This window comes from Cryptomeria japonica, chromosome 11 (assembly GCF_030272615.1).
Source record: "Cryptomeria japonica chromosome 11, Sugi_1.0, whole genome shotgun sequence".
Lineage (NCBI taxonomy): Eukaryota > Viridiplantae > Streptophyta > Pinopsida > Cupressales > Cupressaceae > Cryptomeria > Cryptomeria japonica.
The window spans coordinates 462,358,879-462,383,165 of NC_081415.1; the positions used below are offsets into that span (position 1 = coordinate 462,358,879).

Sequence of the window (24,287 nt, forward strand, 5' to 3'; positions counted from 1 at the left end):
AATAATAATGATGTATAAACAGGATGAAATCCTTTTGATGTTTGGCTGACATATGGTTGTGTGTGGTGTGCAACATGCTTCTCTTGCTTCTCTTGCTTGGATATAAGATCATGATATTAACTACACAGAATGCAACTGAAAGACATCCCAAAAGCATTCTAGAACAAATAAGCATCAGAATTATTCTTGTCTTGTTGCCATTGCTCAGTGGATACAGTAATATAGTTCCTGGAGAAAAATACACCCTCTTAGTAGGTTTAAGTTGTGATTTTGAAAACTGAAAATCTGAAATTGAATGTTTGGAGTATGACTTGAAATCTAGGTTACCGGGTTCGCCCCTGGGACGCCCTAGTACGGGTCCGGGTTCGACCGGGTCCAGTTCGACCTGGGTTTGACCGGGGTTCGAAAAACCCAGAGTGGGTTCGACCAGTCGAACCCGGGCGGACCCAGTCGAACCCGGGCGGCCCATAAAGTCAAAAAACAAAGCAATTTTTTTTTTTTTTCAATTCCACCTTGTAAAAAGTGAAAGTTATAACCTAAAAACCACTTCTAAAACATTTTATTGACTCATTTCACCTCATTTGTGTTGCAAACAAAATTTTTATGAGAGCAGGTTGAAGAAAGGGTGAACAAAATTTGGCTTCCAAGATCAAAGAGGAGGAGTTGAAGACTGATTTTAGAAGCTTCAACAAGTGTTGCAGCATCATTTCCATACATTTTCAAGCTTCCATTGGCTGCAAGAGGTAGGTTTTTAAACATTTTTTTCCAACTATTTTTGTTTCACAAATTGTCAAACATGAAACTTGAATTTTTTTTCATTATTTAGTTTTTGTTTTTGAATATGTTTATTTTATTTCTTGCGATAGGAACTAGAATGGCATCTACATCTTCCTCCATTGGCAATGAACAAATAATTGCAAAACAAAGAAATATCCAAATTCTCCCTTATGGAAATATGTGGACATTATAAAACAACTTCCGGGAGGTGGGGGATTCCGTTGGAAATGCCATGGATGTGATATTGAACGTAATAGTTCATATTATCGGGTGGTAGGCCATTTGTGTGGAATAAAAAGAAGAGGCATCAAAAAATGCCCTGGAAAAAATGGTAAACCTATACCAGATGAGACAGTGATGAAATATATTAGGGAGCATGAGGCGGCAGAAGAGAGGGAAGCCTGTAGATTGAACCAAACCGCATCAAAGAAAACAAAGGGAATGCAAAGGCCTTCTAATCCCAGTATTGTAGTAGAAGACCACCCCTTCTTTGCCACAAATGAACCTCAAAGTGAACCACCCTTGACACGTAAAAGAACAAAGGAGCCTTTAGAAACCACATTCCAAAATGAGAGTAGAGACAATGCTGACCAAGATATAGTAAGGTGCATTTATGCAAATGGGTTGTCATTCAATGTTGTTTGCTCCCCATATTGGAAGCAAATGATAAAAAGTGTTAATGAGGCACCAAGAGGGTATAAGGGCCCTGGTTATGAGAAGGTACGTGGAACATTATTGGAGAAAGAGGTGAAGAGGGTTGAAGATGCATTGAAACCCATAAGGGATTCATGGGTTGAGACAGGTGTAACAATTGTTTCAGATGGGTGGAAAGATGCTAAAAACCGTCCCTTGATCAATGTCATAGCGGTGTCCCCTAAAGGGGCAATGTTTTTGAGAGCTGTGGATTGTGAGGGCCAAATAAAAGATGGCCAATTTATTGTAGAAATTCTCATCTCTGCCATTGAGTCTGTGGGATCCCGCAATGTTGTCCAAGTCATAACGGACAATGCAAAAAATTGTAGAGCTGCTGGTTTGTTGGTTGAGCAACGCTATGATCACATCTTTTGGACACCTTGTGCGGTGCATTCACTCAATCTTATGCTACAAAGGATTGGGCAAAAATTAAAATGGATCAGAGATGTGTATGCAGAGGCTGAGGACATCTAGATGTTCATCACAAACCACCACATGTCTCAAGGCATTTTTAGAACCTATTCGAATTTGGAGCTATTGAAGGTAAGTGAAATGGTAATTTAATTTTACATTTTTTGATTTTTTTGAATTTTCAATGTTAATAATATCATTGTGTAAGCTATATTGCGTATTCTTCTTTAAAGTTTGGCTTTATTTTTTAATCATTTGGCATTAATTTGTGTTATAGGTTGCTGAGACCCGTTTTGCATCAAACACAATCGTCTTAAGACGACTTGTGAAAGTTAGAGTGGCACTATGCAATATGGTGATCAACACCAATTGGACTGTATGGAAGCAAAGTAGCACTGAGAGGGCAGAAAAAATTAGGGATAGAATATTGAATGAGAAATGGTGGGATCTTGTTACATATCTCCTAAGTATCATTGAGCCCATCATGAGCATGATTCGCTATACAGACATGGATAGGCTTTGCATAGGTGAGATTTATGATGGCATTGATTCAATGCTTGAAAAAATAAAGGTCACTATAAATGAAAAAGAGAATGATCCTCAGGAGAAATTCTTCAAAGAACTAGAAGTAATTATTGTAGAGAGGTGGAATAAGATGACCACTCCTTTGCACCTTCTTGCCTATGCCTTGACACCTAAGTACTATAGCAATCAGTTTCTTGATAAACCAGGAAGGATTCCACCATGGAGAGATCTAGAAGTATCTGATGGGTACAAGGCAGCATTTCTTAGACTATATCCCGATGATGATTTGCGAGATGTTGTTACAAATGAGTTCATAGAATTCGCAAATGGGATTGGTCTAAGTGTTGATGCACTTCGTCATAGATCCAAGAAAGATGCTCATAGCTGGTGGTACTTCCATGGCACATGCTTCCAACACCTACAACCCCTCGCTATAAAAGTTTTATCACAAGTAAGTTTAATTAATTAAAATTCTAAATTTACAAGTTTTAGTTTATTTATAGTTTATTACTTTGTCTTCATAGGTTGCTAGTAATTTTATTTTTATTAATGTATAACTTTAATTGTTTACTTTGTCTTCATAGGTTGCTAGTTCATCTGCTTCAGAAAGAAATTGGAGCACATACTCTTTCATCCACTCAGTAAAGTGCAATAGGCTGCTATCAAAAAGAGCGGAGAATTTAGTATATGTGCATTCCAACCTACGTCTTCTTTCACACAAGCAACATGACTACACACAAGGGGAAACAAAGATGTGGTATATAGAGCCAGAGCATACTGATTTGGATGCTCCTGCTTCTCAGCTTCTTGCATTGACATTTGATGACTCGGAAATTGAGCCAACTTATAGTGCAAGTGCAAGTGGCATTGGCTCATCTAATGTCAATGTCAATGAGGAGGAGGATGAATTAGATGATCCATTTGATGATTAAACTTTAAGTTTATATTGTTGAAAGTTGAAACAATGATACTTGAATATTTTGTCATTTTGATATTAAACTTGATGTATATGATGCTATTATCAATTATGGTATGATCATGATGCTATGATTACAAGTTTATGTTTGTTTTGTTGTTTATATGATGCTACGTGACATGCATATTTTAATTCATGCTTGTAGGCTTCACAAATATCAATATATATATATAAAATTTACATATTTTTGTACTAACGAACCCAAACCCCTTTTCAAAATTTTGCAGTACCGGCGTATCGGGTTCTTCGAACCCGAACCGGCAACCTAGCTTGAAATGAAGGGATCAATTTCTATGTAACCAGGTACTGCCTTGGAGAGCCCAAAAGATTCCAGTACTGGTACTGGTTTGGGCAACTCTTGGGTCTGTCTTGTAGTTGTCTTGCATAATTCAAGATGTACCCAAGCAAAATCGAGGCTACTCTAGGCGTATATGTATTTCTAAAAGACATTCATAACAAAAAAGAATTGGAAAACTTTAGAAGAAAGTCATGAAAAGAACACACAACTCAACTGTGATCTAACTCATTTCGAACCAATTGCTGATATGAATGGCTCTTGATGAGTAGCCATATATTGATTTATTCATATAGTTCTTGAGTTTGACTATTGACTGTTTTACTCAAACAAAATAATATCAACCTATGTGATATATCAATTTCATGATTTATTTGATATTTTGAATTAATCAATTATTGGTAATTTTTTTTTTTTGGTTTATTCTTAATAACCTTAAATTTTAAGATTAACCTTTTATTTTTTATTTTTCTAAACCTTTTGTATATACTTTACAAGTCATATTGAACCTTAGGTTGCAAAAATCAATGAATCTCCATACCATGGTAACATAGGTCATATAGAGTCAATATAGACATATAAGATTCAAGCAATTCAAGGTTTGCAAGCACCATAAAATCTTTAAGGGACTACAGTTTTTTTCTTTGTATGGGTATCCCCTTGACCGATCATGTTAGACCAAGAGTCATTTAAATACGGTGTGGTAGAGCTAAAGCTTTTTAACACCTACAACAGTGCTAGGAACACCCACCATTGTTGAAAGTTTCGGATTCGGCAATAACTGGCAAGCTCAAAAAATTTAAAAACTTGGGACTATGCAAAAACTTGAAGAAAAATAACTTGGCAACTTTATCGAACATTTTAAAATACATAAATTTTAAAAATATTCTTCAAAAACACACACATTACTAAATTTGTAGAGCATATTATTGGTTTCCATCATATATAAATCAAAATTAGAGTTTAATACATATCATAGACCAAAAAATGACTTTAACCTCTAAATCAGTTACAATTCCACTTCCACTAGCCATGTCATATGAAGAAGTTGCCTCATCTAAAGAGATTTTGGGCAGGTTGTATGATAAAAACATCTAAGTTAGCATACTCGAGTTATGTCGCAATTCCTTGTCATTCCGACATTGTAATCAATTTTTTTATCTAACAAGAGATCCCTATAACTAATGAGGATTTGGAAGTGGAGACCCCAATGGGGCTGAGGAGTAGTGCCCCTCATGGGGGTTTGTGGGCAATGGCCCAACAGGCTCGAGGGGCAATGGCGAGCCCAAGTTAAGGCCTTTGAAACCATAGAAATCTTCATTGACAATCCCCTTGTTGTCGGGTGCCTTGATTTATTCATCATGTGTGAGAACGAAGTAAAGTCACATTTTTTTAACTGCAAGCGAGAAATGAATGAGTTATTAACCAAAAAACTTGCAACTTGTCCCATTGACCCTCCAATTTTAGAGGGAAAAATAGCTGATGAGTTTTTGTGTGAGTAAGTCACTTGGCAATTTGGCTTGCGAGTACTTGTGAGTTTTTCAAGTACTTGGTGAGCTTTGCTGCTATGCACCTAGCTTCAGAACATTTGCAATAGATAGTAGTGTATTGGATCAGCAGGTTCAATTCTGCATGCGGTAGACAGTCAAGGCTTTCAAGCAACTGAAGCTCCTCTTGGCGACTACACCTGTGCTGGGAACACTCAACTATAGAATATTTGTAATGGAGGGCAATGCATTGATGATGGTATTTGAGCAATAAAGGTCTTTCTCATTTGAAAGCCAAGTTGTAAATGAGTTTCAGCAGGTTAAATTTTATCTGCAGTTTGTAAACAGGTACAATACTTGTGTGGAACCATTTTCATATTAAGATTAATATTGAAGTCTTCAGTATATATTAGAACAGAGTGGTACATCTAAAAAGGATAAGGAATGAGTCTTTAATAGTAAGGCCTCGATGTTGAAATCTACCTACAAAAGAGCAACAATTTGATGCAGTTAATATGGCTTATTTTGAATGGGCCAGGGGTTAAGTCTGCCCTGAACTTTTGTGTTAGCAGGCTTTGATAAAAGATGTAAGAGATTATTAGCAGGTTTCCATTTTGAATTATCATATGACGTTTAAGTGATTGAATAAAATTAACAATAAGAGTAAAATCTATAAACTATATCAACATAGGATTTACATGGAGAATTCCTATCGAGGAGAAATTCCATAGGAGAAAGAGAACAAGTATGCATTAATCTTCAATTCCAACTCACTAACATTCTTCACTTTGATAGCGCTTCAATAGCACCTTTGTACTTGCAAAACAATCTTATGAAACCACTATTTCATATCCTCAATATAGGCACAAATAGAGGACAAAACCATAAATGGTTTACCAAAACAATGGATATCAAATCCATGGTATCATCCAAAAAACCCATTCACACATTTTGAAGAGCATCTTTTGAGAATAGTAAACTGATAAATGACTCACATGGACATCACATGAGTGTGATCAGTTGGCCTCTAGAATAGTAAATGTAACTGCAAAGACATCTTTGTTTTCATAACTCTCGATGGTTCACATCCTGAAGTATGGTGCTCTATTTTGGAGTGGCCACTTATGTGGGTCCCATTTGTCATACAAGATTCTTCATTCTTTGATCCCAACACCTAGAATTGGGAAAGTGAATTGAGTGAGTCCAAAGTCAATTGTAACTAGCATTGTTGTGCGCTACCTCTTTCATGAATGCATATGACAAATAATGTTGTGTTTCTTGAGGAATTGTAGTTACAAAATGTTTTCATATTTCGCCTTAAGCGTCCGTGAACACTTTGTAAGTCTTGTAGATACGTAAAATATACATAGGATTGCAAGGTAAAGGGCACCTTAATCTTAACATTCTCCCAGTAGCTTTAGAGATTGCAAATAAATCCATAGGAAAAATAAATACAATTAAGTACAAGAATCAAGGCCCATGACCTTTTTGTACCTAGAGAAATTATTTGTGGTTATTAGCTTTGTAAGTGAATTTGTAATATTATCTAGAGTGTCATCTTTCTCTATTAGGACCTGTTGTGACCGTTTCACACATCGCCCCATTAGAATGGGGACCCCCTCTTTTTGCTTTAGGTTTTGCTTTCTCTTTGCTTGTTTTTCTCTCTGCTTTCTAGTTTTTTTTAGTGAGTGAGTGGTTTGCCTGGGCTGGCTAGATTAGGGCTAATCTCTGAAGCTCGTTTTAGGGTTTCTTTCAAGTTGAGTCTAGCCTTGCTTTTTAGAGTTGTTAGTCGTCTGCCTGAAACCTCAAGATTGCTATAATGAAGCATGCCCTTTCAGGAGAGTCAAGTTGGTTTGATCAAGGAACAGGGTGAATAGGCCTTAGGTCAGGTCAGGACTAGATTTGAGGGTTTTCTTGTTAGAGTCCTGTTTGTTTCCCTGTCTAAGTCAGTTGAGCAAAGCCAGTGAAGAAAAGGAGTTGGTTTGATCAAGTTTGATGGAGGATGAAGCGAATCAAGGTAACATCTAGCCTAAAAATGTCAATTTCGCTCCTGACCCTTCCAAAGGGTCCAGGGTGAAAATCATTGTAAACATTTTTTTTTCTTCTCATTTTTGACTGAATGATGCTTCCTAGGGCATGTTTGAGGGTAGATTGATATGTTCTTGCCTGGAGAGGGACTTGATTAATTTTTGAAGAGCAAGATGATGCTTGAAGGAGAATTTCGCTCCTGACCCTTCCAGAGGGTCCAGAGCGAATTTCATCCTAAACCCTATTTCTTGCCTTGGACAGACTTGCAACCTTGTTCTTAGCTTGGAAAATGACCTAACTTTGCCTTGTGAGGTAGTTTGAAACTTGAAAACTGAGCAATCTGGCCTAGAATGGAGATTTCGCTCCTGACCCTTCCAAAGGGTCCAGAGCGAAAATCACCTTAGAGCTTATTTCTTCCTAACTTTGGCTGAGTTTTGATGTGCAGGGTCTCTTGGAATGAAGATTGGACATTATTTGATAGCTTTGAAGATTTGGAAGCATGTAAAAATGAAGAATTTTGGACAAAATGAGAAATTCGCTCTTGACCTTCCAAAGGGTCCAGAGCGAAATTCTCAAAAGCTCTTATTGTGCCGTGAAGGTGGTCAAGTTTTTGGCATGAATGAAACAAGAACAACTTGCTTTGCCTCTTGAAGATGTTTTAACTTGGGAAAATGAAGGATTTTGCCCAAAAGGAGAATTTTTGCTCCTGACCCTTCCAAAGGGTCCAGGGCGAAAATTCTTCAATCACCTATTTTTCTTGCAAAATCAAGTCAAGTTTTGGTTTTTATGGCTTGGATGAGAGAGGAGTAGTGTTTTCTTCCTTTGAGATGAATTTAACTTGAAATGATGATGGAATAGGCCTAAAATGAGAAATTCGCTCCTGACCCTTCCAAAGGGTCCAGAGCGAAAATTTCTATAGGAGGCATTTTTTGTCTTGTTTGGTCAAATTGTGATGTCTAAGACATGATGAAAGGAAGAAAGAGCATGTTGAAACCCTTGGGCATGTTTAGAAGTCATGAAAATGAAGGATTCTGGCTAGGAAAGGAAATTTCGCTCTTGACCCTTCCAAAGGGTCCAGAGCGAAATTCCTTATAAACCTATTTTTTTAGCCTTTCTTGGACATGAAACTTTATTCCTAGCATGATGAAAGATGAAATCCCACTTAGCAAAGAAGTTTCAAGGTGAAAAAATGAAGATTTTTGGTCAAGATTGAGAATTTAGCTCCTGACCCTTCCAAAGGGTCCAGAGCGAATTTTCTCAAAACTTCTTTTGGCTATCAAGTTTTGCTAGGACAAGTGTGGGATAAGGTAAAACCAAGAAGGAATTGCCCTTGGGAGTGACTTGAAGTGCTAAGAAATCATTGAAAAGTGAAGGAATTGAGCCAAATAGTGAATTTTGCTCCTGACCCTTCCAAAGGGTCCAGGGCGAAATTTCTAAAAACACCTATTTTCCTTGCAAGGCCAAGACAACTTTTGGTTTTTATGGCTTGAATGGATATGAGGAAGTGTGTTCTATGCCTTGGAAGTGGTTTGAAGTTGGAAGGATGGCAAGATAGCCCTAAAACAAGATTTTCGCTCCTGACCCTTCCAAAGGGTCCAGAGTGAAAATCCTAAAACCAACATGTTCCTTTCAAGTTAGTGTTAAGACAAGACTAGACCAAGGTAGAAATTGTCCTTGAGACCACCTTGGAGTGGATGTTTGTTTCAAAAAATGATGATTCTAGGTCAGAGCAAGATTTTCGCTCCTGACCCTTCCAAAGGGTCCAGGGCGAAAATCTCAAAATCCCCTATTTTGCCTTACAAGAACAAACCAAGCTTGGGTGGAGTGAATGAAGAAGACCATTGCCTAGCCTTGAGGGGTGGATTGAAGTCAGAATGATGGAGGAGTAAGCCTAAGCAAGGAAAATCGCTCCTGACCCTTCCAAAGGGTCCAGGGCGAAAAACATCAAAGACACCTTTTCCTCCAAAATTCAAGTAAAACTAGGCTTGGATTATAGTAAAAGAAGCCATTTGGAATGAATGCCTTGAAGAAATTTAGACCTTCAAAAAATGAGAATTTTGAGCTCAGGAGAGAATTTTGCTCCTTACCCTTCCAAAGGGTCCAGAGCGAAATTCCCAAAAGAACAATATTTCCTTCAAAAATTGATAAGCCAACTCAGTGATTGAGATGAACAGACCCTGGAGATTGCCTTGGAGGAGATTAATGATCAAACTAAGGTGAATTTTGACCTAAAAGGTAAAAATCGCTCCTGACCCTTCCAAAGGGTCCAGGGCGAAAATCACATTTTCACCTAATTTCCTCATGAGAAATGCTAAAATTTGAAATGCAAGACTTTGATTAGGACAAAACAAGCATGAGCTCGCCTTCCAGAATATTTTGGAGTCAAGAAAATGAGATATTCAAGTCCTAATTTGAAAAATCTCTCCTGACCCTTCCAAAGGGTCCAGGGCGAAATCATAAAAAATCCTATCATTCAACCTTGTTAGAGTGAGTCAAGGGTAAATTGCAAGATTGTGAAGACAAGAGCATGAGAATTTACAAATCTAGGTTGTGAAAATTTTTGACTCATGAAGTGAGCAAGTCTGGATGTGAGGCTCAAATAAGTCTTGAAATGGTTTAGACCTTCATCATCTTGGATATTTCAATGCCCAAGGGAGAAAGGAAACTTCATTAAGCCTCAATCAAACCTCAATATTCCTCAATTTTCACTAAATTTGCCAAAACTAAGACATTTGGGGGAGCTAGATCAAATTTGCATAATTTAAGGCCTTTATAATTGAATTAATTAATTTTCAAGCCTTAAAATAAACAAAAAATCCACCTTGGAAGCCTTGAAATTAATTTTAAAATTTAAAAAATGAAGGGGAGTGCTCAAAATCCATTTCTTTGCTTTTATAAGCAAGTCGGCCTCCTTCTAAAGGGGATTTTATTTGTTTTATTGCTAAAAACTTAGGTCGGCCTCATGGTTAATTAGGGTGAGTGCCCTATATAAGAGAGGAGTGTTGTAGCATTTTCAAATCATTCATTCATTATTCTTCTCATGCGAATTTCAAGAGCAGATTGGAGGAGCGAATTATACCAGATTGGAGGCGAATTTCTTGCTAAATTGGAGGCTAATTTCCAGAATTTGCTAAGTGGTTGGAGGCTAGTGGAAGGCAAAGTTCTTTTGAAGGTTAATTGAGGCATAAAGCATCCAAAGGGAGACCAAAATCCAATCCTTATCCAGCAAAATCTGATCTTCTTTCTTCATTTTTTCCAAGGTTCATAGTTAAGCTTTCAAAGAAGGAGGTATGAAGAATCAAATTTTTGAAGTTTCTATTCAAGACTTATTTTGATTTCATAGCAATCTTTTAAAGTCTAAGTCTTGAAAAATCTAATTTCCATTCATAATTAATTTGAGAATTTATAATTCTTGATTTATCATGTCATTTTCAAATTAATGTTTTGAATTATTCCCTTGAGAGGTCTTAGATCCTATGTTTTAAGATATTGTACTCAAAAACTAATTTTAAGTTTTTGTGTAGGCATCAAATGACGACCCCCAAAGCCGGAGGATCAACTACCTGGCAGACTCTCATCAAACAAGATCAAGCCCGGACAAGGACGATCTCCTCCAGTCCAACATCATTAAGGACGACCTTCTCCATCTATCTTCCAGTCCAGCATTTGAAGGAAAGCATCACCAAATTGAGCATCAACCAAGTGTTAGACAAGGTGGCATCCTAGTCACCACTCCTCCAGTCGGGTTGGTCCACCTCAACATGTTCAGATTCAATGTACCTGACTCATTAAAGATGGCACAAACTTCGATGTACCTACATCGGCTATCCATTGGTCGAATATTCCAGAGAAGACATGTGTCCAAATAATGCAATTATTTCATTGGTCAGAATTAAGTTTGTTGTAACAAACCCTAATTAGGGTTTCATTGTAAAATCTTGGCCATTGATCTCGAATTGATCCAAGCCGTTCATTGTATTTGAGGATGCTATATATGCTCTCACTCATTTCATTTTCAAAAGTTAGAGAAAAAGAGTTTAGAACTTTAGAAAGTTAGAAAGTTGGAGAGAAATTAGTCATTGTTGTAGCAAGATTGAGTAGTGAAGAAAGAATTTTGAACAATTGTCGTCCATTTGGCTATGAGATCAATAAAATATTGAAGTTATGGTGTTTTATTGCAATACTTGTGGCTATCTTCATGATTGTTTATCTTCTTGAATCACTCCAAGTTGAAATAGCATTTAAATTTTAAGTTTGAAGGACGAATTGTTGTGCTTGATCTTTGATAAGATTCACATTCCAAACCACTAGTTTCTTACTAATTGTGAGGACGCCTTGTGTGGTCAACTGGAAACATTAAGATTGATTAAGAATTCAATCATTATTGGAAGTATTGATATGTATCTCTATGATAGTATCTATATCCTTGATGATTTGAAAGCTATTGAATCCCCTTAGAAGATTGCATCAATTCCAGTAGAGTTGTAATTTCTTGGCGATACTGAAATTGGTAGAATCTTATCAAGTGTAGCCTTCATTGAGTCATCCTTAGGATTAGTTTAAGTATCTCTTCCTTGAAACCCTTATCTTTTGATATTTTTGAAAATCTGTCAGCATTAGGAAAATCTTGTTCCCTCATTTGAAAGGAAGTAACACGGACAAGCTTTCTTTGAAAGTACGTAAGGCCCCTTGAAGAAACAACAAACACAACGACCACTGGTGCTTATCCACATGTAGAGATCCTACAAAGCAGAACCTTGAAGTCATCCCGATTGATCCTTTCGCGACATCTTCAGCATTCAGAGACTTTATTCAAGAGAGGATAAGATACCTCTGGGTATTTTATTCTGTGTTTGGTCGTGTACAAAATACACATCAACAGGACCTTACCATTCTCAACCATTTTTTCATACAAAATGATATTGAACATCAACATGTTTACTAAAGCTTGATACAAGGGATCCTTGGCCAAACAAATAGCACTCTATCACATTCAATTTTAATAATCTTGCAATCAAAAGCAACGTTTGTATTGAGTCTTTGCAATACCGACTCCTCCTTATTGGCATGCGTAGCAACCACTGCTTTTGTGGTTGATAAAATGACCATGCGTTGCTTTTTACTCATCCAACTCATTGCACCTCCAAACAAAGAAAACACAACCATTTGTAGACCTTTGACTATTGAAGTCACTTGACCAATTCGCATTAACAAATATTTGTATGAACAATGACGTGTCCACAACATTGGTACTAGGATAACACAAACAATTCCACACAAATATTTAAATGCCTTCTTAACGAAAGCCCAATGCTCTCCAATAGGTTAGACAAACCTGTTTAATATTCGTAGTGCTTGGGCTATATTTGGTTTACTGCAAATCATTGCATAAATCAAACTACCAACAACACTAATCTAAGGCACCTTAGATGTCTCATGAAAATTATCATCAGATTTAGGACACATCTAAAATTAGTACCAATAGGAAATGGAATACTCACTAGTTTACAACCATGCATACTCAATTGCAAAATAGTATTCACATACTTTAACTCAACCAAATCTTTTTGTACCCAACCGTATTGATCTCCATCTCAAGAATATACTTTGTAGCCCCCACGTTCTTCATATCGTATGTGCCAAAAAGCTGAGTTGTGAGCTCCTTGATCATCACCATGTTGTTACCAATAAACAACATGTCGTTCACATAGAACATAATGATTAGAATTTGATCATGAATAATTTTTAACATAAACACAATGGTCTTCCTTGCTCTTAACAAAACACAAACTCAATGCAAAGACATCAAACTTCTAATACAACATCCTAGGTGGCTGTTTAGACCATACAATGATCATTTCAACTTGCAAACCAAATGTTCCTTTCCTTTTACAACAAAATGATCAATCATATAAATCTCCTTTCAAGATACCCATGCAAGAAAATAATTTTAACATTTATTTGGTCAATCTCAAAATTACAAGCTGTAGTAACAAATAAAATGAATCTAATAGAAGATGAATTAGCAATAGGAAAGAAAATTTTCCTAAAATCAATCTCTTCTCTTTGGGAGTAGCTCTTGGCCACTAGTTTGGCCTTGTATCGCTCCAATCAACTGTCTGCACTGAATTTTTTTGCACACACATTTGCAATCAATGGGCTTTCTTCCATTAAGCAAATTAACAAGATTTCGGGTGTCACAATTGTCGAAGGCCATCATCTCTTTTACATGAATTGCATCTAATACCCACATCCTCTAAAAAGAGAGCCTCCCTATAAGATCTAGGTTCATTGTTATTACTCAACAATTAAAATGTACAACAAAAATTTGGTGGGCTATACCTGTCAATTGGGTCTCGTTTTCTTGTGGATCTCTTTAAGGTAGGAGTGACGGGCTCTACCCCGTGTGCTCTTTCTTCACATCATCATCTAAACCCTCTTCTTCTCCATCCATTGATTCATTTAATTGTTCTTCCACATGTGCATCTTCTTGTTTTTCTATTGTTTTTTTTTCTTTTTCTTTTGGTTGTTTTTCACTTGAATAAGCACCAAACTCCTTGAAAATCACATCTCTGTAAAAAAATATTTTTTGGGTCAGAGGATTCCAAAGTTTTTAACCTTCAACATTTCTATGGTAACCAATGGAGATCCATTTCTGAGCTATTTGATGTAATTTAAGATTTCTTTTTCTTGAGACACTTCATAAGGAGTTTTATTACCAAGAGTTGAAGACAGAGATCGATTAATCAAATAACAAATAGTTTTACAGCCTTTGCCTAAAAGAACCAATCTAGCTGTGTAATGCTTAGCATGCTTCCAGCTCTTTTCCAATTAGTTTTCAGTTCGTTCTTTTTGCTGCCCAATTTTTTTGGAGATTGTAGGGTGTTGTTTTTTGCCAAAAAATACCTGCATGCTTACAGAATTCATCAAATGTCTTGGTACAAGATTCACCACCATTATAAGATCTCAACACCTTTATGTTATAATTTCTTTGCTTCTCAACTAAGGGTTTAGATTTCTTAAACTTATTGAAAACTTTAGATTTTGAATGTATAAAATAAATCCAGGTTTATCTAGAGAAATCATTAATGAATGTAACAAAATAATGAGATTTACCTATAGAACACACATTCATTAGACCAAACACATCCAAATGATTGTTTTCTAACAAGCTCTTAGCTCTATTACTTCCAATAGGAAACAAAGATCTAATTTGTTTTCTAAACATGCAATTTTCATAAAAATTATTTCTGCCAACAGAATAACCGAAAAAACTATCAACCAATTTTAAATTAACAATGGTCTTATCCATTTTCACTCATATGGCTCCAACATTGGTGTCACAACTTTCTTGTATTTTCAATGTCAGTTACACTGGTAGAATTTTAATATGTGGAGACTTTCATCCTAAAAAAGGTTCCAATTTGAGATCCTTTGCCAACCATCAAGTCCTCTCTTACCTACCTACGACAAAACTTGCCAAATGTTACATGCACACATAAATCATTTAACTTGGATAATAAAATAAATTTGTAGCAAGTCTTGGAATATGCAAAAATTGATCAAGGGTTTTAACTCTTCCATCACTTGAACACAATTGACCTTCCAACAATCCATTTGGTATTGTTGTCTCCAAGGAAAACCTCCCCTCCATCATAAGTTCCATATGTAGAAAACCACTCTTTGTGAGGAGTCATATGGTAGGAGTAACTTGAATCAATAAGCCAAGCAAAAACTGATCAAGGGTTTTAACTCTTCCATCACTCGAACACAATTGATCTTCCAACAATTGATTTGGTATTGTTGTCTCCAAGGAAAACCTCCCCTCCATCATAAGTTCCATATGTAGAAAATCACTTTTTGTGAGGAGTCATATGGTAGGAGTAACTTGAATCAATAAGCCAAGCATCGTCACTTATAGTGTTAGTGGAAATAAATAAAGCATCATCTTCACCATCATCAAAAGACTCTTGTGGAGGAATCTAAACTTTTTTCTTGTTTTTGCATTCTTTGTTTACATGTCTCTCTTTGCACAATTTCAAAATTTTATTCCGCTCTTTCTTAGGGTTTTAGAATGTCATTTAGACTTTGATCTATCTTTTTTCCTGTCCCCTTGAGACCTTCTGTTTTATTTGAATCTTTCTCATACATGCAAAGCATCTTTTGAGCCCTTGTTTATGGATTTCCTTTTCATCTCCTTTGAGAGTAGAGTAGTGATAAGATTTTCCATTTTTGACTTTGCGCAATTGACATTAATGTCAATACTTAGATTTTCCCAAGTAAAGAGCAAAATGATAAGATGCGTTTATCCTCAACTTCCAACTTAACATCTATAGAAGCAAGCTAGTTTAAAATTAAATTAAACACATCTAAATGTTTTGCAATGGAATCACAATCTTTTATTTTTTAATGAATACAATTGTCTTTTGAGATATTATTGTTAATAAGACTTGTAGTTTGATAGATATCACCTATTCTTTTACACAACTTGAATGTGGTGGTCTCCTCTAAAACACTCAAGAGGACATAATTTGCAAGACACAACCGAATGGTTCTTTGTCCAATTTCCACAAAGCTTCATTAGATGTATCAAATGACTTATTTTCTTGTTAAATAGGCAACCACTATTAGCTCTTATACCAAATGTTGAGAAACAAAGAAACTATTGCAATAAAATTTCTTTCAAGTGTATGCAACTTTGAAATAAATTTCTTTATCTAAGGATTACCATATGATGTTTAAGTGATTGCATATAATTAGCAACAAAAATAAAATCAACAAATCATATGGACACAAGATTTACATGGAGAAACCCTTTTGGAAAAAACACATGAGAAAGAGGACAAGCATGTATTAATCTTCAAGAATGAGATACATCCAACACACTAACTCTCTTGTCACTTTGACAACATTCAAGCAACACTTGTTCACAAGCAATATTATGAAACCACTATTTCATACCCTTAAGAGATGAACAAACCATAAATGGTTTACCGAAACAATGGATACCAGAACCATGGTATCATGCACATGCAAAAACTACACATTCGCATTGGATAACAACTTTGGAGAATAGTAAACTGATAAATTACTTCACATGGGTGCAAAAGCATCTTTGCTTTCATAACTGTCAATTGCTCATAGACTCTAGTATAGTGCGCCATTTTGGAGTCGGCAACTCACGTGGGCCCCATCTGTCATACAAGATTATCCACTCCTCAATTGTAGCACCTAGAATTGGGAAAGTGCATTTAGTGTAAAGTCAACTGTGGCTGCCACTGTTGTGCTTCACCTCCTTCATCAATGCATACGACAATTAATGCCAAGACTCACAAGGAATCTTAACTACAAAATATTTTTCAATTACATCTTAGGCATCCAAGGGCACTCTCCAAGAATGTTGGAGAGACATAAATTATACATAGAATTGCATGGTAAATGGTGCCTTAATCCTAACAGAGATATTAAACCGATAGCTAACTGTCAGTGACCATTAATGTGTTAAGTTAGGGTATTTTGGCAAATTTTGAGTCTTATGTAGATTGTTTTATTCTGGTGGTAAAGTCTTACCGACAGTTGCTGATGAAAATATGTGCAAGTTATGTCTCAGTTTTGACATTATTACAACTGGAGCATTGCTATTTTCATTTTGTTTTCATAAATGCTCTCAATTAGTATATTTTTACTCGTGCATTATTCTTATAATTAGATACTCTTGGCAAATTTCTTCTCCAATGCTTAATTAGGAAAACAGCTTTTTGTAGAAATTATAGAAATTGTCATGCTTGCGTGGAACTTGGGATAATCGTTAATGTGTTATGGTCAGATATGGATCTGTCCCAGAGTGTGTATTTTATATCATGTACGCAATTTAACTATGCTTACTGGGTAGTCACATGATCTATAAATAATCTAACTTGCAAGTGCTGGACATGGACTAAGTATGGAACCCAATAGATGTCATGCTTATGTTTCATCTAAATAGTGACTGAAATGTGATGATAATAACACTTTAATTTGTACTTATGGCCTGTATTTAAACATCTTGTTTGATTGCTTTTTTCATATTTATGGGAATTGGTTTTTTTTGGTCTGATTACTGTATAGTTCAGTCATGTACTTGATTTTTCTTTCCTTGGTAATGCAGGATATAATTGCATGTGATGTCATCAATCCAGATGATATTGATGTTTCCTTTGACTCAATTGGGGGGCTTGATGGAGTTAAACAAGCACTGCATGAACTAGTTATTCTCCCGTTACAAAGGCCTAATTTATTTGCACATGGAAAGCTCTTAGGACCTCAAAAAGGAGTATTATTATATGGCCCTCCTGGAACTGGGAAAACATTGCTTGCCAAAGCAATAGCAAAAGAATCTGGAGCAGTGTTTATCAATGTTCGGATTGCTAATCTCATGAGCAAATGGTTTGGTGATGCCCAAAAGCTTGGTATGTATAGATGGCAAGTGAAATACCCCCATGTCTTTATATAAAAATCTTTTAGTGTTTTAAACACATAGTTATGCACGGAGGCCATTTTAAAGAATTAGGATAACAACAATCTGTTACTTTTTCAGCCCTAATACCATAAGCATATCAATTGCATGATAACAACAATTTAAGATGCAACAATTACACACCACAAGTAGAACACATGCTTTACGTGGAAACCCTTGCGGGAGAAAATCACGACACAGCAATGCTTTTATATAAATTCTTCGTACAACTTTGTAGGCATCAACCTACAAGGGACACCAATCCCCTTAACAAAGATTCGTACGCACCAACCCACTGGAAACACCAACTCTCACAACTGAATTCGTAGGCACCAACCTACTAGAGAGACACCAATATCTCCTTTAGGAAGCACCAACTTTCAAAGCAAAGTACCACCTTCTATGTTGCTCCTTCAATGGATGATGGACATTACAATCTTCATTCTTTCACTCCATGATTCTCCTCTTTCTCATAACATAAATGAAATTGTATGATTACATACGCTTGCATATTCTTTCTACGTATATGCTTCATAAATCTCTTACACTTATTTATATATGTTCCATTATGATATTCATCTTCATAATCCTGCTTCATAAAATGTTTAGGACTGTTTATAAATCTGCCTTTTAAATCTTCATATAATCTTGCTACCAAATCTGTAAACATTCTCCTTCCAATTCTTCATGTATACTTACACATGCTCCCTATGTATCTGCTTATATGTCTTTATATATGCATATATTCTCTTTATATCTGCTCAATTTCTTAATCTGCTGTGTGTATATGATGAATTCGTTAGTTCTACACACTCTCTTCATTCAACTTTCCATAATGATCTTATATCTTCCCAAGAGGGAAGTCGCATCTCTTCAAAGTTAATTGCTGCCCTTTATAATGTTTATTTATATTTTAGCATAAGTCGCTTGCTTTATGTAACTTGATGTCTCTTTTAATCAAACAAACTGTCTTCTTTAATTGCTGTTTCTTAAAGAAGCACTGTCTTCGACTTGTCATTAGTTAGTACTAATAAATGTTGCTATCAAGTCGCTGAAATATAATCACCACTTTTGTAAATTGCTTGTCCATACGTTCTGTTTAATCACTGCATTATCAACTAGATTTTAATCTCTGCTTCTCATACATCATGATTGCTGCCACATATTAGTTAATAATAATCATCGCTTATTATATATATGATGGATCTTTCTGTGATGCCAAGTGTGGTTGGCCAGAATAAGTTTAAATCTTTAATTTAAACTTCTACATGATTGCATCTATATTCTTCATCTATAGAGTTGTTTTTGATGGAGGTCAACTTCATTAGATTCGATTTTTATTAATGCTGATCCTGCTCCATTTATAAAATATTATCTTTTAATACTTTCATCGTTACTATTGAAAGTATAATCGATGCTCATACTGCATCGCTGTGCATTAGTATACTCTGCCTTTAAACATAATCAGTATCTTGTTACATAATCATTGTCTGCCAATGAAATCACTGATATAAATCACTGTATTTAACATGAGCACAACACAATGATTGTTAATCGCTACCATACCATTAGTTTTGTTAATATTGTTGCCTCCAATCGTTGCTGTTGTTTAGTATACATTAGTAACCTCTTATGTAACTTAATTACAGCTTCTTTAAACTTCTTAAACACTTTCTTTCATTATCGCTGCTCTTTCATGTATATCATATAAGTGATGCCTTATGCACTTTATCACTGCTCTTTCATTGTATAAATATAAGTGATGCCTTATGCACTTAATCGCTGCTTCTCCATGCATCATCATATATATACAATTCTTGAATTTCTTTGAATGCTCCTCTGATATTATCACCTTGTCCTGTGTTATCATTAACAAGCTGATCTGCAATTTGTAATGGCGCAATCATCCATGGTTTAATTCTATCAAATCAATGCCTGGTTGATAGAATAGACTCTCAAGGCAGAAGATCCCTCTGATGTAAAACTGAAATGATCCAGAGCTTGCTCATATGTATATGTTTTTGGGGAATGGTTATTGAAGCCCATTCTTCTCTTCTCTTTGTCACTGCACTTTTCTCCTCTTGCAAACCACTCTTCATTCAATCTTGCAAACCTTATCTGTTGGGGGTGGGGGTGTTATGGCTTTTAAGAAACTTAGAAGTGAAAACAACAAAAATAAAAATAAAAATAAAAAATCAGTAAAATTAGCCGCTTGGGTGGACCCATATTCGGGCTAGACTGGACCCAAACTGGCAGGCCAATCTTGAGCAAACCAGTAGCATAGAAAATTAGCGCGCATACAAAAAAATCATGCTAATGAGTATCTTCATGATTGTGTTGTTGGTGCAATTGCAGCCATGTCACCTAGGTGGGGAAATGGGGCTGTGTGCGGACAAGCACAAAATCCAAAAGCTCAATTTTTTTTTTTTTTTTTTAACTTATTTTTGCACTGATAGACCTTATACTTCTAGATCTTGGAGACTGACTGTTCAAACTGTTTTGTAACCAATCATGATTAAAAATATGCGAGACTAGAGAGACAACCATCAAACCAGTAACATTTAGGTGCTATTTTATGTTGATTTCAAATTATTGTTAACTACAAAATTGACTGCATTCAAAGGTCTCCCATGGTGACTACTAGGACTAATATTAACTTTGCAATGTTGCATGCATTTAACTTCAAATTGATTATGTTTTTTCACTAGCACACCAAACTTTATTTTGTTATAAAAATCTTGTATTTATGAAAGTTCTAAATAAATAAACACTAAATTTTCTTATTTCTCTAAATGAGATCTATATATAAATGTAGTTGAATGGTTTTAGGGCTTCAGAATTCTAGCTAGCTTGCCAACTCTGGTTTGGAAATGTTGGGTAGGGGAGTAATAGTATGGTTTTATGGAACTACATACAACTTTATTTTGTCTGATTGGCTTTCCAATGTTAATTGTCTTGCCAAATTGTGTGAATATGTTTTGGAGGGGCTGCTTATATGGATATATAGCCAATATTGTTTTTTCTTACTGCAATTAAGATTTAAGTTCAGCAGGTTGAGGGTCTTTAATTATGTTTGCAATGGCAGCTTGCCATTAAACCCATTAGACACCGAGTATATTTGTTCCTCTAAATATAAATGTAGTTGAATGATCTTCAGGCTTTGTAATGCTAATTAACTTGTCAACTTGTACTGAAATACTGGGTAGGGAAGTAGGATTACGTATTTATAGTTTTATAGAGCTATAGTCAACTTCAAGCTGCCTGTTTTGGCTTTGAAATGCTAATTATCTTGGTGAATTGGGTATGAAAGTGTTGGAAAGGGGTTGGTTTTATAGACATATAGCCAATATTGGTTTCTCTGATTGTATTTTTTACATGTGTGTCTTCTACAAGTTTACAATGGTAGCTTGCCATTAGGTCCATGCAATTATTGGTTACCAGATCAAATTAACGTTTTCTAACCCAGTGTGTTAGTTCATTATTCTAGAGTCTTGATCATTTGTGTACTCAATTTTTTGAATTCTAATATATCAAGATAAATTTAGTTCCATACTTGAATTTGCCACATATGTTTTGAATTTATTGTGTGTAGTTGGTTTTTAGTATTTATGTGAATTTTTTAGATATATAACTAATATAATGTTATACACATGTTTTACATAATGTCTTGGACATAAATAGTGTTAGCAAGCTGCTGTTTTGGACATAATGTCTTTGTTGTCATTTAGGTGACAGGTGTGAAACATTGATGTGAGTGCATTATTCAGATTACATATAAACTGAGATCTCAATCAATATCCAGATCAAAGATGCGAAACTTGCAGAAAAATTGCCTGACTCGCGAGTACTTGCAAGGTAGACATGGCTGCCAGTCACTTGCGGCAAAAACCGTGGACAAGTTTCGCCTTAAACTAGCATCCATTTCTAGGGCAAAAGTCGGAAAAAATCGCCTTAACTTAGCAAAAAAACTTGCCGAAAGAAAACATAAAACAGGTGATTGAAAACCTAATTTTTTTAACTTGTTTTACCTGCGACAGGAGGCTGCCTTCAGAGCGATAGAGTCGTTCTTTTCTTTAAACACGAGATGGAAGATGATATTGGGAGTTGCAGAATCGTGGATGAATTTATTTATTATTGATTTCAGGACTTTGCTAATACGGGCTTTATATCCTTTATAAATGTTACATTCTTATTTTCCAGTCTTATTTTCTATCATGCAATTAATTAAAAATAATAAATATTACAAATTTAATTTCTCGGTCCTAATCTTTTGGTTTGAGTTTCTTGTATCCACTGTACTTAATTAGTTGTAATATTTTAGTTCGACATAATATCTTTGTAAAACGATATAAGTATTTTAAAACAATTGAATAATAATTTAATGTAATTTATTTTTATGAAAAATATATTATATAGTTTAATTGTTTTTAGATTTTGTAATGATGTTTTTTGTTTCTATTTTATTTTTAGAGATTTTAAGTTGTTTTTTGTTTGGTTTTATATTATTATTATTTTATTTTAGTGATTTTAAGTTTTTTTTTGGTTTGGTTTTATATCATACAAACTTGACTTTCAGTAGTATTTTTTTGATGCATGGTGATGACCTGTGTCCAATTTAATTTGTGAATAGGTGCCAGAAATTAACCTCCCAATGGATCAGATAGAGACCACTCAATATTCAAGAACTTCCAGAACTTCCATTTCCACTTCCACTGTGAACTGAAGCTGCAAATTGGTGTATATGTGTGTTTTTAAAAAATATTTTAAGGAATTATATATTTTCAAATGTTTGATAAATTTGCTAAGTTATTTCAATTTTTTCCCGATTTTTAAATTTTTTTGGGCCAGTTGACTATGATCCAGATGAATTAGACTAATGCAGAAGGAATCTTCAGTGTGATAGTAGAAATGGCAAAATTGTGTTGAATATGGTATGAAAATTGTTGTCTTTAGATTAAGTAGTGCTTATGTGAATCAAAGAATTATTTTTTAATTACTAAGCTATGAACTGAGAAACTGTACTTAATTGGCCGAGACCTTGTGCTTTTCCTACATGGTATAGTGGTATGAATCAGTGTTGCAACTAGGCAAGTGTTAGATGAGTCATGAGGTGAAGCATTAGCTGTGAGTTTGCAGCCAAGACTCACCAAGTCGCCAAATTTTAGTGGGAATTGCCAGTCTGTACTGTGCACTGGCTCACAAGGCAAAGCAGTAGCTGCCTGTTTGAAGCCAATGCTTGCTGAGTCACCAAATGTGACTATGGCGCTTATGAGGTTGATAGGCTTGGCTTGTCTGATAGACTAAAGAAAAAGAAAGCACATTAAAATCACACTTAAAACACAGAAAAAGGTCATTTAAGTCTTAAAAGGCCCAAGTGACCTTTTCTCACTCATTTCATTCACACACTGAATTTTTCTCACGCTCAAACTGAAAACCTGGTTTTCTGGTTAGTTTGTGTATGGGTTGATTTTAAGCTGTTTTGATTTGGATCACATATATTATAAACATTTTTTTCAAAAATTGTTTGAGTTTTAGCCATGGTTTTTAAATATTCCAAATAAATGATTAACTTGCTGAGTGCTTTGCTTAGTCAGAATCTTGTTGTTATGGATTATGAATCTATAACATGCTTACCATCTGGCTAAGATGGACATCAAGGATTTTATATAGGTTTTACCTGCCTCCTGTAAATGAGATTGGTTATCTTGTATTATTTACTCTCTTCTTATTGCTATTTGTAGAAACGAAATTCCACATCTCATTAGTTACAATCTTCTTGAAAGTATGCCTATTGCTTTTGTTTGTTTTGTATATTGTCTTCCTATGCTCGGTTATCCTTGAATAAAAGCAGTTGATAACAATTTTCAAGCTGTACAGCAAACAAACTAGGACCAAGTTTGGATGTTTATTATTTAATTGATGAGCTAAAGGGGCTCTATAATGAATGATTCATAAGGCACAACACTTGCTGAAGGTTTTGCAAATGGGGTTGCAAGCTAAGTGGGTTTAACCTTGGAGGAAACTCCGTGGTTAAGCTCGCTTGAGTTGGAGTAGTACTGGGATGGGTGACCTCCCGGGAATGCCCAATGAATCATGGGTCAATGAGTTTGACTCAAAAACTACACAGTTGAATCCTGATAGCAATATCATTATTTATTATTTATTCAAATGAAATTGATCCTGTTGTTATGGCTTTTTGAAGATGCCCTGTGAAAATCTTTTCTTTTCAATGGAATGAAAGGATGTTAGTTAACATTTTCCAAAGCAATTAATCTTCATAGTAAATATTTTTTATGTAGAAATTTTTTTTTCAATCTGATAATGATCATTCTGAGCTGGAATTGACAACTTATCCTGTATTTCTATAGGGGTCAAAATTTTTGCAAGACTTTTATTATTTTACCCACATTTCTGATAACGAGGTTTCTAATAGATTTTTAGTAGTGATGCTATTTACAGTGGTCATTTCCAAACAGGCTGGTGGCAAAATGTCTATGTTCTTGAAGCTTAGATCACAGATCTAAAAGCTGCCTAGTTCAGTGATGATTTTGTTTTCTTTCATGAGCAAGAAGTGATTGCTTTCTAAACTTAGAGATTCAT

General features: G+C 35.3%; 2 protein-coding genes across 2 annotated transcripts in view; both read left to right on the plus strand.

The window, feature by feature from the left end:
- LOC131068285 (uncharacterized) overlaps window positions 1-24,287 on the plus strand; it is a 63,751-nt gene that overhangs the window by 33,673 nt on the left and 5,791 nt on the right. The window contains exon 2 of the mRNA XM_058003457.2: window positions 17,340-17,640. Coding sequence (XP_057859440.1) covers window positions 17,340-17,640 — 301 coding nt within the window. The remainder of the gene's footprint in view (window positions 1-17,339; window positions 17,641-24,287) is intronic.
- On the plus strand, window positions 883-3,422 carry LOC131859919 (uncharacterized). Its single transcript, XM_059214197.1, has 3 exons — window positions 883-2,013; window positions 2,159-2,857; window positions 2,991-3,422. The coding sequence occupies exons 1-3, from the start codon at window positions 1,945-1,947 to the stop codon at window positions 3,336-3,338; spliced, it is 1,116 nt and encodes a 371-aa protein (XP_059070180.1). The 5' UTR covers window positions 883-1,944; the 3' UTR covers window positions 3,339-3,422.

Bases quoted from the DNA above. Each gene is read 5' to 3' on its own strand.
- LOC131859919 (XM_059214197.1), top strand. From the start codon at position 1,945: ATGTTCATCACAAACCACCACATGTCTCAAGGCATTTTTAGAACCTAT. The intron at 2,014-2,158 runs GTAAGTGAAATG...TTTGTGTTATAG, and splicing joins CGAATTTGGAGCTATTGAAG to GTTGCTGAGACCCGTTTTGC. The intron at 2,858-2,990 runs GTAAGTTTAATT...TTGTCTTCATAG, and splicing joins CTATAAAAGTTTTATCACAA to GTTGCTAGTTCATCTGCTTC.